At 43.0% G+C, this 11757-nt stretch overlaps 3 protein-coding genes across 5 annotated transcripts; all 3 read right to left on the bottom strand.

The window, feature by feature from the left end:
- Positions 1 to 266: 266 nt before the first annotated feature.
- On the bottom strand, positions 267 to 5808 carry LOC107278598 (disease resistance protein Pik-2-like). The gene is made up of 5 exons (XM_066309046.1): positions 5670 to 5808; positions 5451 to 5568; positions 1807 to 4654; positions 1209 to 1289; positions 267 to 1132 (listed from the first exon to the last, which is right to left on the bottom strand). The coding sequence occupies exon 3, from the start codon at positions 4598 to 4600 to the stop codon at positions 3647 to 3649; it is 954 nt and encodes a 317-aa protein (XP_066165143.1). The 5' UTR covers positions 4601 to 4654; positions 5451 to 5568; positions 5670 to 5808; the 3' UTR covers positions 267 to 1132; positions 1209 to 1289; positions 1807 to 3646.
- Positions 5809 to 6341: 533 nt separating this feature from the next.
- On the bottom strand, positions 6342 to 10617 carry LOC4333141 (putative receptor protein kinase ZmPK1). 3 transcript variants are annotated; one of them, XM_066309044.1, is made up of 3 exons: positions 10428 to 10617; positions 9016 to 9107; positions 6342 to 8848 (listed from the first exon to the last, which is right to left on the bottom strand). In XM_066309044.1, the coding sequence occupies exon 3, from the start codon at positions 8663 to 8665 to the stop codon at positions 6458 to 6460; it is 2208 nt and encodes a 735-aa protein (XP_066165141.1). In that variant the 5' UTR covers positions 8666 to 8848; positions 9016 to 9107; positions 10428 to 10617; the 3' UTR covers positions 6342 to 6457. The 3 variants fall into 3 exon arrangements, with proteins under 3 accessions (XP_066165141.1, XP_015633284.1, XP_066165142.1); XM_015777798.3 differs by lacking the exon at positions 9016 to 9107; XM_066309045.1 differs by lacking the exons at positions 9016 to 9107; positions 10428 to 10617 and having other exon boundaries at positions 7702 to 7885; positions 8008 to 9000.
- On the bottom strand, positions 9449 to 11757 carry LOC107277483 (transcription factor TCP21). Its single transcript, XM_015774057.1, has 3 exons — positions 11466 to 11757; positions 11228 to 11413; positions 9449 to 9474 (listed from the first exon to the last, which is right to left on the bottom strand). The coding sequence occupies exons 1-3, from the start codon at positions 11755 to 11757 to the stop codon at positions 9449 to 9451; spliced, it is 504 nt and encodes a 167-aa protein (XP_015629543.1).

The raw sequence follows: 11757 nt of genomic DNA, 5'->3' as shown, positions 1-11757 counted from the left end.
TGAATTATAAGATGTTGTCTATTTGAGAAAGGTTACAGCGCATTACTGGTAAATTGGTAATTACTACAGTTTTTTTGAGGAAATTTACATTTGTACTTGGAGAAAGGATAGTGTGCAAGTCAAATATAATAATTTAGAGAAGCCACTAGGTTTGCACCAATTTAAAGTTTTGCATTTTCATATCTAGCACACAAACACGCCTGAAGTAGAATCTCCCCATTTTCTCCTTATCAACTGAACTGTACACTGAATCCTGTAGCCAACCATAGAAAATGTTTAATCTTCAGAGGGAGAAATGTCTTTTTTTTTCGGGAATACGCAAAAAACTTGTGCATCTTTATATGAAGAGAAGTAAAACAAATGTAAGATAGTCACAGGAAGAAAGAAAAGGAGGAAGGGCTGAGACGGGGTAAAAGAAGAAAAAAAAAAGGGAGGAAAACAATCCTATTCTCCCAGCGACATGATGCTACCTAGACCTAGACTTTAGATGAGGGACAGCTGCCCTCGCCAATCTCCAAAGCTTGCTTTCTCCGTCATTGCCTTGGCAACATCAGTCTAGTTCCGCTGGTGATGTTCGAAACACACGGGAAATCCGCTCCTTCCATATTCACCATGCTCCTAGAGTGACGATAGTGTCGAAACCTCGCCGCTGTTTTTCCGATATGGTCTTCCGATACTTGCATAGCCAAGTATGGAAGGAGACTTCATTGAGCGGCAGACAGTTTGGGTGCCCAGTAGCCGAGAGTAGCAGCCACCGTAGTTGCCTGGATTCCGGGCAGGCCACCAGGAAAATGCTTTCAAAAAATGTCCAGCATTCTAATCCACAACCCCATGAAAAGACATACTCCAGTTCCATACATAGATTGAGCAGTATGATTCATAGAGTTTTCCAAAGCAAAAACAACAGTATCCTTATTTTCAGAGAGCTCAATTGATCATTCAACTCAGAGGTACATCATTTTCGATCATCCAATCATAATTAGTCCAGAAATCGGAGCTGCTTCAGCTTCAGTTTCTGGATGTCATGAATGGATCCTTTCTCAAAGTTCACCACAAGAATCCTCAGCACTGGGTTGAATCACTAGTACCTGATGATTGTTAGATCATTCGGGAAATCTGATGGAGCAAGCTTCTGCCATGAAATGCATCGATAATCAGTCATGGACAAATGCGAAAAAGAAAAGAAAAAAAGCTCGGAAGCCTCTTACCTCTCAAATGACAACCCGAGGCTGTATTGTATAATTCTACTGGAAACAGAGAATAATTATCGCTGCTAATATCCTTCTCACCTGCAGGAAAATGAACCTTGGTATTTGTGATTGACAAAACTAACAAGTAATCCTTTACACCTTATATTGCCAATAATCAATTTTTTGTTGGCCACGAATCAGATAAATATCTGTATTTTAATTGCAAGTTCAAGAAGCAAGCGACAGTATGTGTTGGATATTCATACTTGATAAAATGCTTAAAGAACAAACACGATACATGAAAATGGAACATCAACAAAGGATGTATTTTAAGGTTTTCTCTTGGAACATTTTTCTTCTTCAATGCATTGGCAGAACTACGGCTATTTCTTTCATAAAAGAAATGTATAAATGAAGCTTTTAACGAACAACAAAATTAAGTGAACAAGATATATATTAAACAAGACTTAACACGCATTACTAGTAAAAAATATAACCCCAAGCTTAAAGCTTGTTTGGTCAAAGCATTCAACCATTAACAAGAACATGAAACCGCAAAGTGAATCTAATAACAGTAACCAAGCTCGAGACATGAAAACAGATTTCTGGGCATTACCACTGATGACTTGATGCAAAATATGGATGGACTCAGGCCCTCTTGAAAATTACAGTCGGATGGTTGGGAAGATGGCTTGCTTCAAGTCTCAGCTCATCCAGCAGAGCTTCCATGCATGGAGTAGATTTAGCTCTTATTTCAACTGTCCGGAGACTTCGCAGATACTTAGTCCCTTTTATGCTCTTTAGAGTAGCATCACGAAATGATGCCACCAACACCAACTTGTGGAGCTTCTGCATAGTTCCTTCCTCCAAAATCATCTGAAGAGGCCCATTCCAACCTTGAATCGCAAGTAACTGAAGATTGGGAAACCCTCAGGGCGCAACAACAAACTTCTCTACGGCAAATGCAAACCACAGTCTAAGAGAAAACAATCGTGGGAGCTTCTGGAGAATCTGTATATCATCCTCCTCTAATTTAGTACCACCAAGAGTTAATTTCACAAGGTTATCCAGCGATGCCATCCAACTTGGCAATGCTTCCAAACTTCCATATAACAGGAGGCTTCGCAGGAGAAGAGGTGGGGAGGATGAGAAATCAAGTGGCAAAGAACAAGTTCTCCTGTCCGTTTCAATTGAGAGTGACAGGAGGCGCCTGCTTAAGTTCTCAATGACGGTGAGTAGGGACTCCCAGTTCTCCTTGTTCATGCCATCGCGTGACCATATGCAGAGCTTCTCCAGTTGCATCAAGCAGCCAATTTCTTGTATCCTCCAAGATGTGTCATCTGAGATCTCTATCAATCCCAATGTTAGTATGCTTTTCATTCTCCCAAAGCCATGCGGCAAGTAGGTAGAACCTGAACGGAAATGGACCAAATTCTCCAGTTCAATGAAACTAGCAGGTAACTTATCTATACCTTTACCCCTTAAATCTAGAGTTTCCAAGCTCTGCAATTTCTTTATTTTTCTTGGGAGCCTATCTATGTTGTGAGCTCTTCTTAGACTGAGGTACTTTAGATGGAACAATGCACAAATATGATGATGTTGACGATTCCTCAGAAATTCACAGCTTTCTAGATCTAACACTCTGAGCAATCTTGCACGGTCAAAGCGCAAAGCTCTTGGCATATCCCCAAAGGAGCTTAGGGATCGGATATGTGATAATTCCAAGCTAGTTGATAGATTATATGCACCATGGCCATGTAAGGAAAGACGTCGAACCTTGTCATAGGAAATCATTGTATGTTGATCCCCCATAAGTGAAATAAAATTTTGTTCAACAGACATCTCTACAATGACCTCCAACATTATATCATGGATCCTGCAAGTCTTAACCTTTCCGCTGTCACTTATATCTAAAGGTTGGACTATACTCCTATTGATAAACTCTGCAAAATAGCTCTCAGCAACTTGCTCCGCAGATTGTCCCCGCTTGTCTGATACAAATCCCTCTGCCACCCATTGCCGGACAACATTTTTCCTTTTAATCTTGTAGTCCTCTGGGAAGATACTAAAATACAAGAAGCATGTCTTCAAATGGTAGGGTAAATCATTGTAACTTAATAGTAGTATCTGCTTTATTTTCTCCATGGTTGAGAAAGAATCCATCTCAGATCCAAGAGAGTTTTGTAAGTTCTGCATTTCTTCTAAGCTCTTAACAGGCCTACAAGCCAAAAGCCCAGCTATACTATTGATAGCTAGAGGCATACCACCGCATTTCTTCAAGACGCTTTCTGAAACTTTCTGTATGTTTTGTGGGCACTCATGTAACTGGCCAAACAATCTCCGCAAGAATAATTCTTTGGATTCTATTTCATTCAGGGGTTCAATTTCATAACTGTAATCATGCTGGAGATGGGAGCAATAATTCGCCACACTTCTGATTCTTGTGGTAACAATTATTACACTTCCAACATGATTCTTCGGCAAAAGAAACTTAAAAGTATCCCATGCCGAATCAGACCAAATATCATCAAGAATAATGAACGTAGTTTGTCGCCAAGTCTTTTCACATCCCATACTTCAATAGCTTTGAGATGTTCATCCTCAATGTCTGAGCTGACATGTTGATCAGAAGCAGGTGGAATAAGCTGCCCAAGCATGTCTCTCAATAGAGCCTTTAGATCAATTTTCTGGGATACGGTAACAAAAGCTTGACAATGGAACTGACCATTCTTTACCTGTGGACTATCATATATTGCCTTGGCAAGGGTAGTCTTGCCCAATCCTCCAAAGCCAAAAATTGATATTACCCTTAGTTCTTGATCACTGTCCACTCTTAGATATGTTAGGACCCTGTCCCTCCGATTGTTGATTCCCACAAGTAGATCATCCTGTATAAAACCAATAACTTGCCTAGGGTCAAGGGACAAACAGGTTGAGATTGAAGTGGTGGTATTCTTCGAGTCAGAGGCATCAACAATAGCATTAGCACCGCTATATCTCGCATACCTGTCACTAACATCTCGAGCACGAACCTTAAGCTCTTGCACTTGCATGACAATTCGATGGCGGACCTTCAGAGTGTACATAAGATGCTTCATCCTATATATAAACCCTACAATACCATTACCACAATAGCCACCAAAGTGGTGTTGGAACTCATCAATGCAGTCCTCAGCGTCATAAGCCATCTCTCTGACTTGCTTCATCCAGATCTTCACTTGGACACTGTGGCTGCTTGTGGCTGCAAGGTTCTGGAGGAATGCGTTCATGCTCTCAAGTTCATCCTTGATGTATTGCAACTCACCTCTGACCCCACCAAGAAGTCGGGGCTCTTGCGAAAGAAAAGAGCCCAGTTTACCCAGCAGTGTTTTCACAGCACCCTCAGCAGCAGTAACAACGACACTTTCCATTTTTCTATTCTTGTGTCTCGATAGAATCAACGAAAGAGCTCAGGGCTCAAGCACCTACATTTATATACAATGTTCCCAGATTAAATTCACAAGGTTACAGGCATAAAGCTATATGGGAATAATCGGATATTTTTTGATCTTCCAATGCTAACCAATTTCAAATAAATTATGGTCCTTTTCGCCGGGCAAATTATGGTCCTTTTCTGTCGTTTCAATTTTATTATATTATGATTGTTCAACAACTGACCATTTTCATGGATGTAGTAGTGTAACTCCTTGCATATGATACTTTTTTCAAGCTATGTAACAAGATCAACATACTGCATATATTCGATTCGTGCAAATACCATTAGAATGCTGAACTGAACCATATAAAACTTTAAAGAAAATCCTACACCACAATAAATTTTAGAAAAAAAGGTCAATTTGAACTATGCAAGCTAACTAGAATCAGATCACCATTTCATTTTGCAGCATCCATTGATCATTTCAGCACATATCTAATGTTTGAAGAAACATCAACATTTATAAAATGTGCAGAAAATAGCTATCAGCCTATCACCAGCGCCAGTGTCCTATCCTGGATCCTGGCAAGCATGTGGCCAAATCAAGAACCTGAGCTAGGATCCCCACAAAATAATTAATAAATAAATAAAAGAAAAAAGATGAGCTAGGAATGAAGATAATCGACTCCAAATCTTTCTTGGGGGGCGTTGGTGATTAATACAAGAAACCGCCACTTGTATCGCCATCCAAGACAGGCTAAACCTGATGTGCTCAATGCTCAGGCTCAGAACAACTGAATAAGCGTGACAATCTGACAAACACCCGGCGGGCGGCGGAGCATTACCTTTGAAATGGAAGGATTAGAATGGATTCCGGATGGCGCTGGTGTCAGCGGCGGCGCTCGCGCTCGGGTGTGCCGGTCGACCCTGCTCCTGCTCCTGCTGTGCCTGTGCAGGAGCCGGCTGGGAAGAAGGAGGTGGTGCAGCCGACGACGCCGTGAGACCGTGAGACACTCTCAGAGGATTAGAGGACTCAGTAGCTTGTAAAGAGTGTATGTACTTACAGGATGCTCCTCGCCAAGTGCACTTGATGCTAATTCGCCTCCTCTTCTTGATGTTAATTCGCTTCCTGTTCTTGATGTTAATTCGCTTTCTCTTTTGTGAAGCCACGCTATCTCATTTCTTGAAAAAAAAAAGGCCATTTTTTCCCGTAGACTTGTATGGAGCTGAACACGAGCACACCTTACCTTATAAAGAAACGCCTGGAGAACGCCGCTAGGTCAACGAGTCACATGTATGGATATTCAAAATTGTCACCGGCATACTGTAACTAAACAAAATCCATTATGCACAGGTAAGCATCAAACTAGTATCAAATACTAACAAGTTTATATATTTAGCAAATTAATATAGTAGTACTTAGTCGAAGTCAAGTTTATATATTTAGCTAATTAATATAGTAGTACTTAGTCGAAGTCGACCTAATAACAATGTCAATCAAACATATTTTCCATTCTCAAACTGAGCAATATCATCAACTAGAAAGTCCTTTAATACCTGTTGGTATCCAATAATATTCATTCTGTGATTTTTCCATGATTGAATTGCAACTGCTGTATTGTAAAGATAGGAGAGGAGCCCCATTTCAGCACTATCTGTGAACCTATGACTTTGCTGGAACTCATGAGGCAAAAAGATGGTAAATATACTAGACAATGCGTACATCACAACAGATATTCTTGAATAGCATACTTTATTATAATTTGTGAAGGAATATGCAGCACATCTGAATAAATGAATGCCTAGAGTTTGAAGTACAAGAGTTTCCGAATTTCCATACAATGAGATAGAACTACAAACTATGAATACAAAAACTTGCATTTGCCTTGGCGTGTCCAGTTGTCCACCTTGTTGGCATCTCAGGACATAGAACATTACTGCTACAAGATTCATCAACCAAAAGGAGCAGCTGCACTATAGATTCCATTGTTGGCCTTTTGCTTCGTTCTTCATCCAAGCACGCGACAGCCAGTGTGATCATTGTTCTTACTTGCGTGTAGTTGAACTGGCCACTTAGCCTGCAATCCACAAACTCCGCAATCCAAGATGGTTCATTTCCACTCAAGTTATTGGCAAACATCTTTACAAGCCTCCTGAGCACTACATGCACCTCCTCATTAGCACTTGTAGCCAAATCCAGAACTCGCTTTCCTGACACCAGCTCAAGCAGCACAACTCCATAGCTATACACATCAACTTTTGCAGTAATTTGCAGGCTGCTGATCCACTCTGGAGCAATGTAACCTATGGTCCCTCGCACTCGAGACACGTTTTGATTGGACCCGCCTCTGTTTAGGAGCTTCGCCAACCCAAAGTCCGCGATCTTAGGCTCAAAATTTCCGTCCAACAGGATATTCTCTGGCTTCACGTCACAATGGATGACCCACTCTAGACACTCATGGTGGAGATAGGCTAGCCCCTTGGCAACACCTACAGCAATATTAAATCGCTGTCTCCACTCTAGCAAAATGTTTTCATTAAACAGTATGTTAGCTAATGACCCATTCTCGATATACTCGGTAACCAGCATCCTGTGTGAGTTCTCTGAGCAAAATCCCCATATCCTTACCAGATTCATATGGTTAATTTTCCCAATTATGCGCAACTCAGCTTGGAATTCTTCCTCACATTGCCTTACATTTTCCAGCATCTTAACAGCAACTACTCGACCATCATCCAAGGTTCCCTTGTAGACAATACCTGAGCCTCCTCTTCCAAGCTCACATTTAAACTTTCTAGTTGCCTTAGCCAACTCTTTATAATTATATCTTCTGAAATTACTTGCCATCACCTTGTAACCTTGCTCGACTGCTTGTATTTCTAATGCATCCAGATCCCATCTTGAAACAAAGAACCATGCAAATCCAATAAAGAAAACTTCAAGAATAAAAATCGCACCCGCAAACCCATACAAGTAAAACCATCTTGTTTCTCCCTGACTTGTCTTGTGCACATCGGGAAATAGTTCCCTAGTTTTTTCATCCATCTGATCACAATTAAGGCTATGTTTTCTTGAATCAAGCACATTGGATTGGGATACTGGCATACCTGAAATATTCATGCTTATAGGGATCTTAAGATACATATTGCGTGGTGACACAAAGTGTGATGGGTATGCCCTTCCATTGAAAAGGAATGATTTTGGAAAGCATGTCCCTTCCCCTTTTAGGTACTGAAAACCTTTACAGTTACAATCACTCCTGCATATGTTCATACAAGCCTGCCAAGATACATGGTTAACAAGCTGTTGATCAGATCCCCAGAAGTCAGTATCAGGAAGATGCACAAACTTAAACTGAACTTTTGCAACACTACAGGAGATGTCTACTATAGCCTTACAACCTTGGCTCCAATTACCATGACTATTCATTTCATAGCCTGGTGGACAAGAACATGTAGGCGTAGGCGAGTAATGACAGATTCCATTTGGACCACACAAACCATGAATATTGCATGGTTGAGATATTGCGACCCAGGAAACCAACCATTCCCCATTACTCAAGCTGTAGAGACGGAGATTACCGTCATGGTCTAGAGTAAGCCTTCTCTTGATCCCTGAACCTTTATCAGAAGCAGAAAATGGTTGCTGATCAGCGAAATCACTTGAAACAAAATCCCCATTATCATCAAGAAACCCCATCCTAGTATTGTTATAACGGTTCCTCTTATTTCCATACTCTCCACGGTCAGGATCTGGCCAATATATTTCATGAACATCAGCATCATCATACATAAGTGACAGTATTGATGAATCCGTGAAATGAAATGTGTAGTGACCAGGAACATATAAACCAGTAGTAGAGACCAACTTTGTAGCTGCAGTGATTTTTTGAGTTGGTAGCAGAGTATCTGTGGGTGAATCAAAACTTTGCCATACAACCTTACCACTCGAGTTCTTCATGACAAGATTCCCAGTGTCCAGAAGTTGAGCATACTGGACATCAATTGAGTTGCTGTCTGATTGCCACACCACAGTGCCATCGTAGTCCTTGAGAACCATGGCACCGTCCTTCTGCAGGGTAACAACAGAGCGCCTAGCATGCACAGGGCGTCCGCGGTTCGCGGTCCAGACAACAGTCTTGTTTTTTGAGTTGGTATACCATATTGAGAAGGCAAAAGCATTGCTGTAGATGGTGAGGAAGCCGCAGGAGAAAGTGCCATCAGCTGACTGTAGGACATCATTCTGGTAATCATCAACAGATAGAGAGGATTTTAGTGGTATCTTGTCACGAGACATGACAATTGGGAGCAGAGCAAGGAATGATAGAGCAGGGAGGATGGAGAAGAAGGGTGCCATGGGTGGATTGAAAGGATGACCAAAGGAGCAGTATGTCCAATTTCTTCTCATACCTCCTTGCTTCATTCTTATATTCAATAGAAGGTTGGTGTCCTATGCCTCGTGATGTCCACAGGCAGTGACTGTTTGCATGTGTTCAGGACATCTGATATATTATATATATATATGGTCATTTTGCTTGCTTGTAATGATCTGATTTGAGCCTACCAATAATCATATTAATAGCATGTGATAATGGTGACAGCACTAATGAAAATGCTACTGCCAGCTGGCTAGGAACTTGCTTCGAAAAGCACAGGAAAAAAATACAAAAATATTAATTGATGCACCTAGTTGAAGTCAGAAAAGTACGCTTTAATGTTCAACTATGTGTATATTATCTTTTAGCTTCTAGGCGTATTGTTGTGATCAATGCAAATTTTAGACCATGGAAGGCAACATCTAGCTGGATTGATGTGAACAGTGGGCAGAAGACCAAGGGAAGTGTCACTTATTGGAAGAAACAGTCAAATCTGCAAACAGTGAGCCAAAAACCAAGGGAAGTGTCAATTCTTGGAAGAAACGGTTAAATCAATTTGATGGGCTTGAAAGCTTGAAACTATCCTAACTAGTATACTCTTATCCATATCAGTGAACAGGTGATTCGTTTTACCAACTTCAATTTTTCCAGAGAAAATTAACACTTATATTGTCTGACAGTCTTTTTCTTAAGCCCGTGTAATGCAAACCATTGTCTTAAGCCCCTATTCCTATTGCTTGTAGAAGTTCTTTTCAGTTCTTAGCTCTTAATCGAATAGTCCAAGCTCCTTCCATTTGATAGTAGTTAATAAAAGAAAGCGAAGAGATGTGATGGACACTCACTTCAGAGTTCAGACTGTATATTGAGTAATATATAGTTCTACCAAACAACTGCATGTTGACTAGTAGATTGCTCCTACCTAATAACCTAAGAGTTCACTTGATATTTTCAAATAAAATACCTCTAAATAAATTTTCTGAATGGACGGTCATGCTCTACCCATGGATTCTAAAATCCGTACTCCGGACTTGCAGAATCTGCACTATAATTATACTGAAGTTTAACAGTCAACGAAAAGAAAAAAAACGTTGATAATTCCTTTCTCTGAATAGAAAAGGTACCTACTCCTAGGTACTAGCGTCATTTTTATTGAAACAAAAGCTTTTCTCCAATGCTATTCGCGTGTCAGAACTTTGCAGTTTGCACGAAAAAAAGCCTCAATGCTTGACAGCAAAATTAGATGGTAAGTAAGTTACTAAGCACGATAGGGTTACGCATTCTGCAATTTGCCACTATGATGCTAAACGAACCAGATCGTACAAGATTAGACGGAGAACAACAGCAGCAGGACAACCCCCAAAATCCACCCACAGCATTGGTGAAGAACCTAATTGAGCGAGAGAGAAAGGAGGAGGAGGGATTGGGGAGGAAGAGTTCTGATAGTACCACTGTGCGTCGTGCAGCTCCTTATCCGTAGAGGAGGACATCCGGGCTGAGCGGTGAGGTCGCGGCAGGAACCGAGAGCCGCCGGGCACCGGCCGCGCCGGCGAGCAGTCCGCGAGGTGCGGAGGCGGCGGCCGTGACCTCACCGGTGGTGGAGCACATCCTCCTCCTTGGTTGGCTCCTTCCAGGTTGCTGCTTTGCTGCGTCTTGGGCTGGTTGGGCCTCTCTCGTCAGGCCCGACTTGCAGGCCGATGCCTAAAGCTTTTGGGCTGGAACGTGTAGCTTCTTTTGGTCTGGGTCTGGGCTTTTATTGTCTAGAATAAGTTCACCTAATGTCCCTCTCCCTCAACTTTACGTCGAGTCTATCTGAGGTCCCTAATCCCGAATACCAGAAATCTTCACCCCTAAACTATACAAAACCGTGCAATTCTGGTCCCATGACAATATAGATCTATGGTTTCGCTGATGTGGTATCCTAGTCAGCAAAATAAAAAGTAAAAAGGTTATGGGCCCACATGTAAGTGGGAAGGAAAAAAATGTGGGCCCGCATCTCTTATTTTTCTCTTTTCTTCTCCTCTCTTCTCTTTTCTTTCCTCTCTTCTCTTCTCTTCTCTTCAGCGGCGGCAGAGAGGGGAGAGTCAGCCGACGAGCTCCGCTGACCACTGCCTCGAGTGCCTCGTGACGGGAGGAAGGAACGGGAGAAATGGGAGAAGGCCGGTGGGGATGGGGAAGGGGAGAGGCACGGCGACGGGGACGGCGAGGAGATGGGGGGACGTGGCGCGGGGGTGAGCAGGCGCCGCAACAGAGGTAGTTGCCAACACTGGCGGCGAAGGCCTCCCCAAGCATGGCGGGCGCCGCGGTGGCGGCCATCATCTCCCGCACGGCCGCAAAGCTCCAGAATTGGCCGAAGTCAGCCCCTGCGGAGAGCACCCAGAAGCCCTCGACGGGGGCGTCAGAAGCAAGAGTGGGCGAGGGGGAGGTGGTGTGGTCGTCGGCGACATGGAGGCGCTTGCCGAGGATGAAGGGGGCGGCGTGGGGAGGAGGAGGCTAGGGTGGTGCCGGTGCCAGTGGCGCCAATGATGGATGGCTCAGCCTCGCGGAGGAGCCACTCGATAGTCTGGCCGTCGGACTTTAGGCCAAGCTTGCGGGTGAGCTGGAAAACACGGGCAGCGCAGATGATGGGCATGCGGACGCGGCGGCCGCGGCCGTCGACCTTGCTATGGCGGTCCTTGGAGGGAGGCTTGCGGACAGCGAGGGTGGTGCCATTGGCTTTGGAGGCGGTGGGGACGAGTTGCTTGTCCAGAGCGGCGCCGCCATGGATATGACAAGGCAT

This window comes from Oryza sativa, chromosome 3, assembly GCF_034140825.1.
Source record: "Oryza sativa Japonica Group chromosome 3, ASM3414082v1".
Classification (NCBI taxonomy): domain Eukaryota; kingdom Viridiplantae; phylum Streptophyta; class Magnoliopsida; order Poales; family Poaceae; genus Oryza; species Oryza sativa.
Note: the sequence above shows the minus strand (reverse complement) of the source record. Positions and strands in the feature narration are given on the sequence as shown.

Bases quoted from the DNA above. Each gene is read 5' to 3' on its own strand.
- LOC107278598 (XM_066309046.1), bottom strand. From the start codon at position 4,600: ATGGAAAGTGTCGTTGTTACTGCTGCTGAGGGTGCTGTGAAAACACTG.
- LOC107277483 (XM_015774057.1), bottom strand. From the start codon at position 11,757: ATGCCTTGTCATATCCATGGCGGCGCCGCTCTGGACAAGCAACTCGTC. The intron at 11,414-11,465 runs CCTCCCCACGCC...ATGTCGCCGACG, and splicing joins CGGCACCACCCTAGCCTCCT to ACCACACCACCTCCCCCTCG. The intron at 9,475-11,227 runs GTTGCGGCGCCT...CACTGTTTGCAG, and splicing joins CAGTGTTGGCAACTACCTCT to ATTTGACTGTTTCTTCCAAT.
- LOC4333141 (XM_066309044.1), bottom strand. From the start codon at position 8,665: ATGGTTCTCAAGGACTACGATGGCACTGTGGTGTGGCAATCAGACAGC.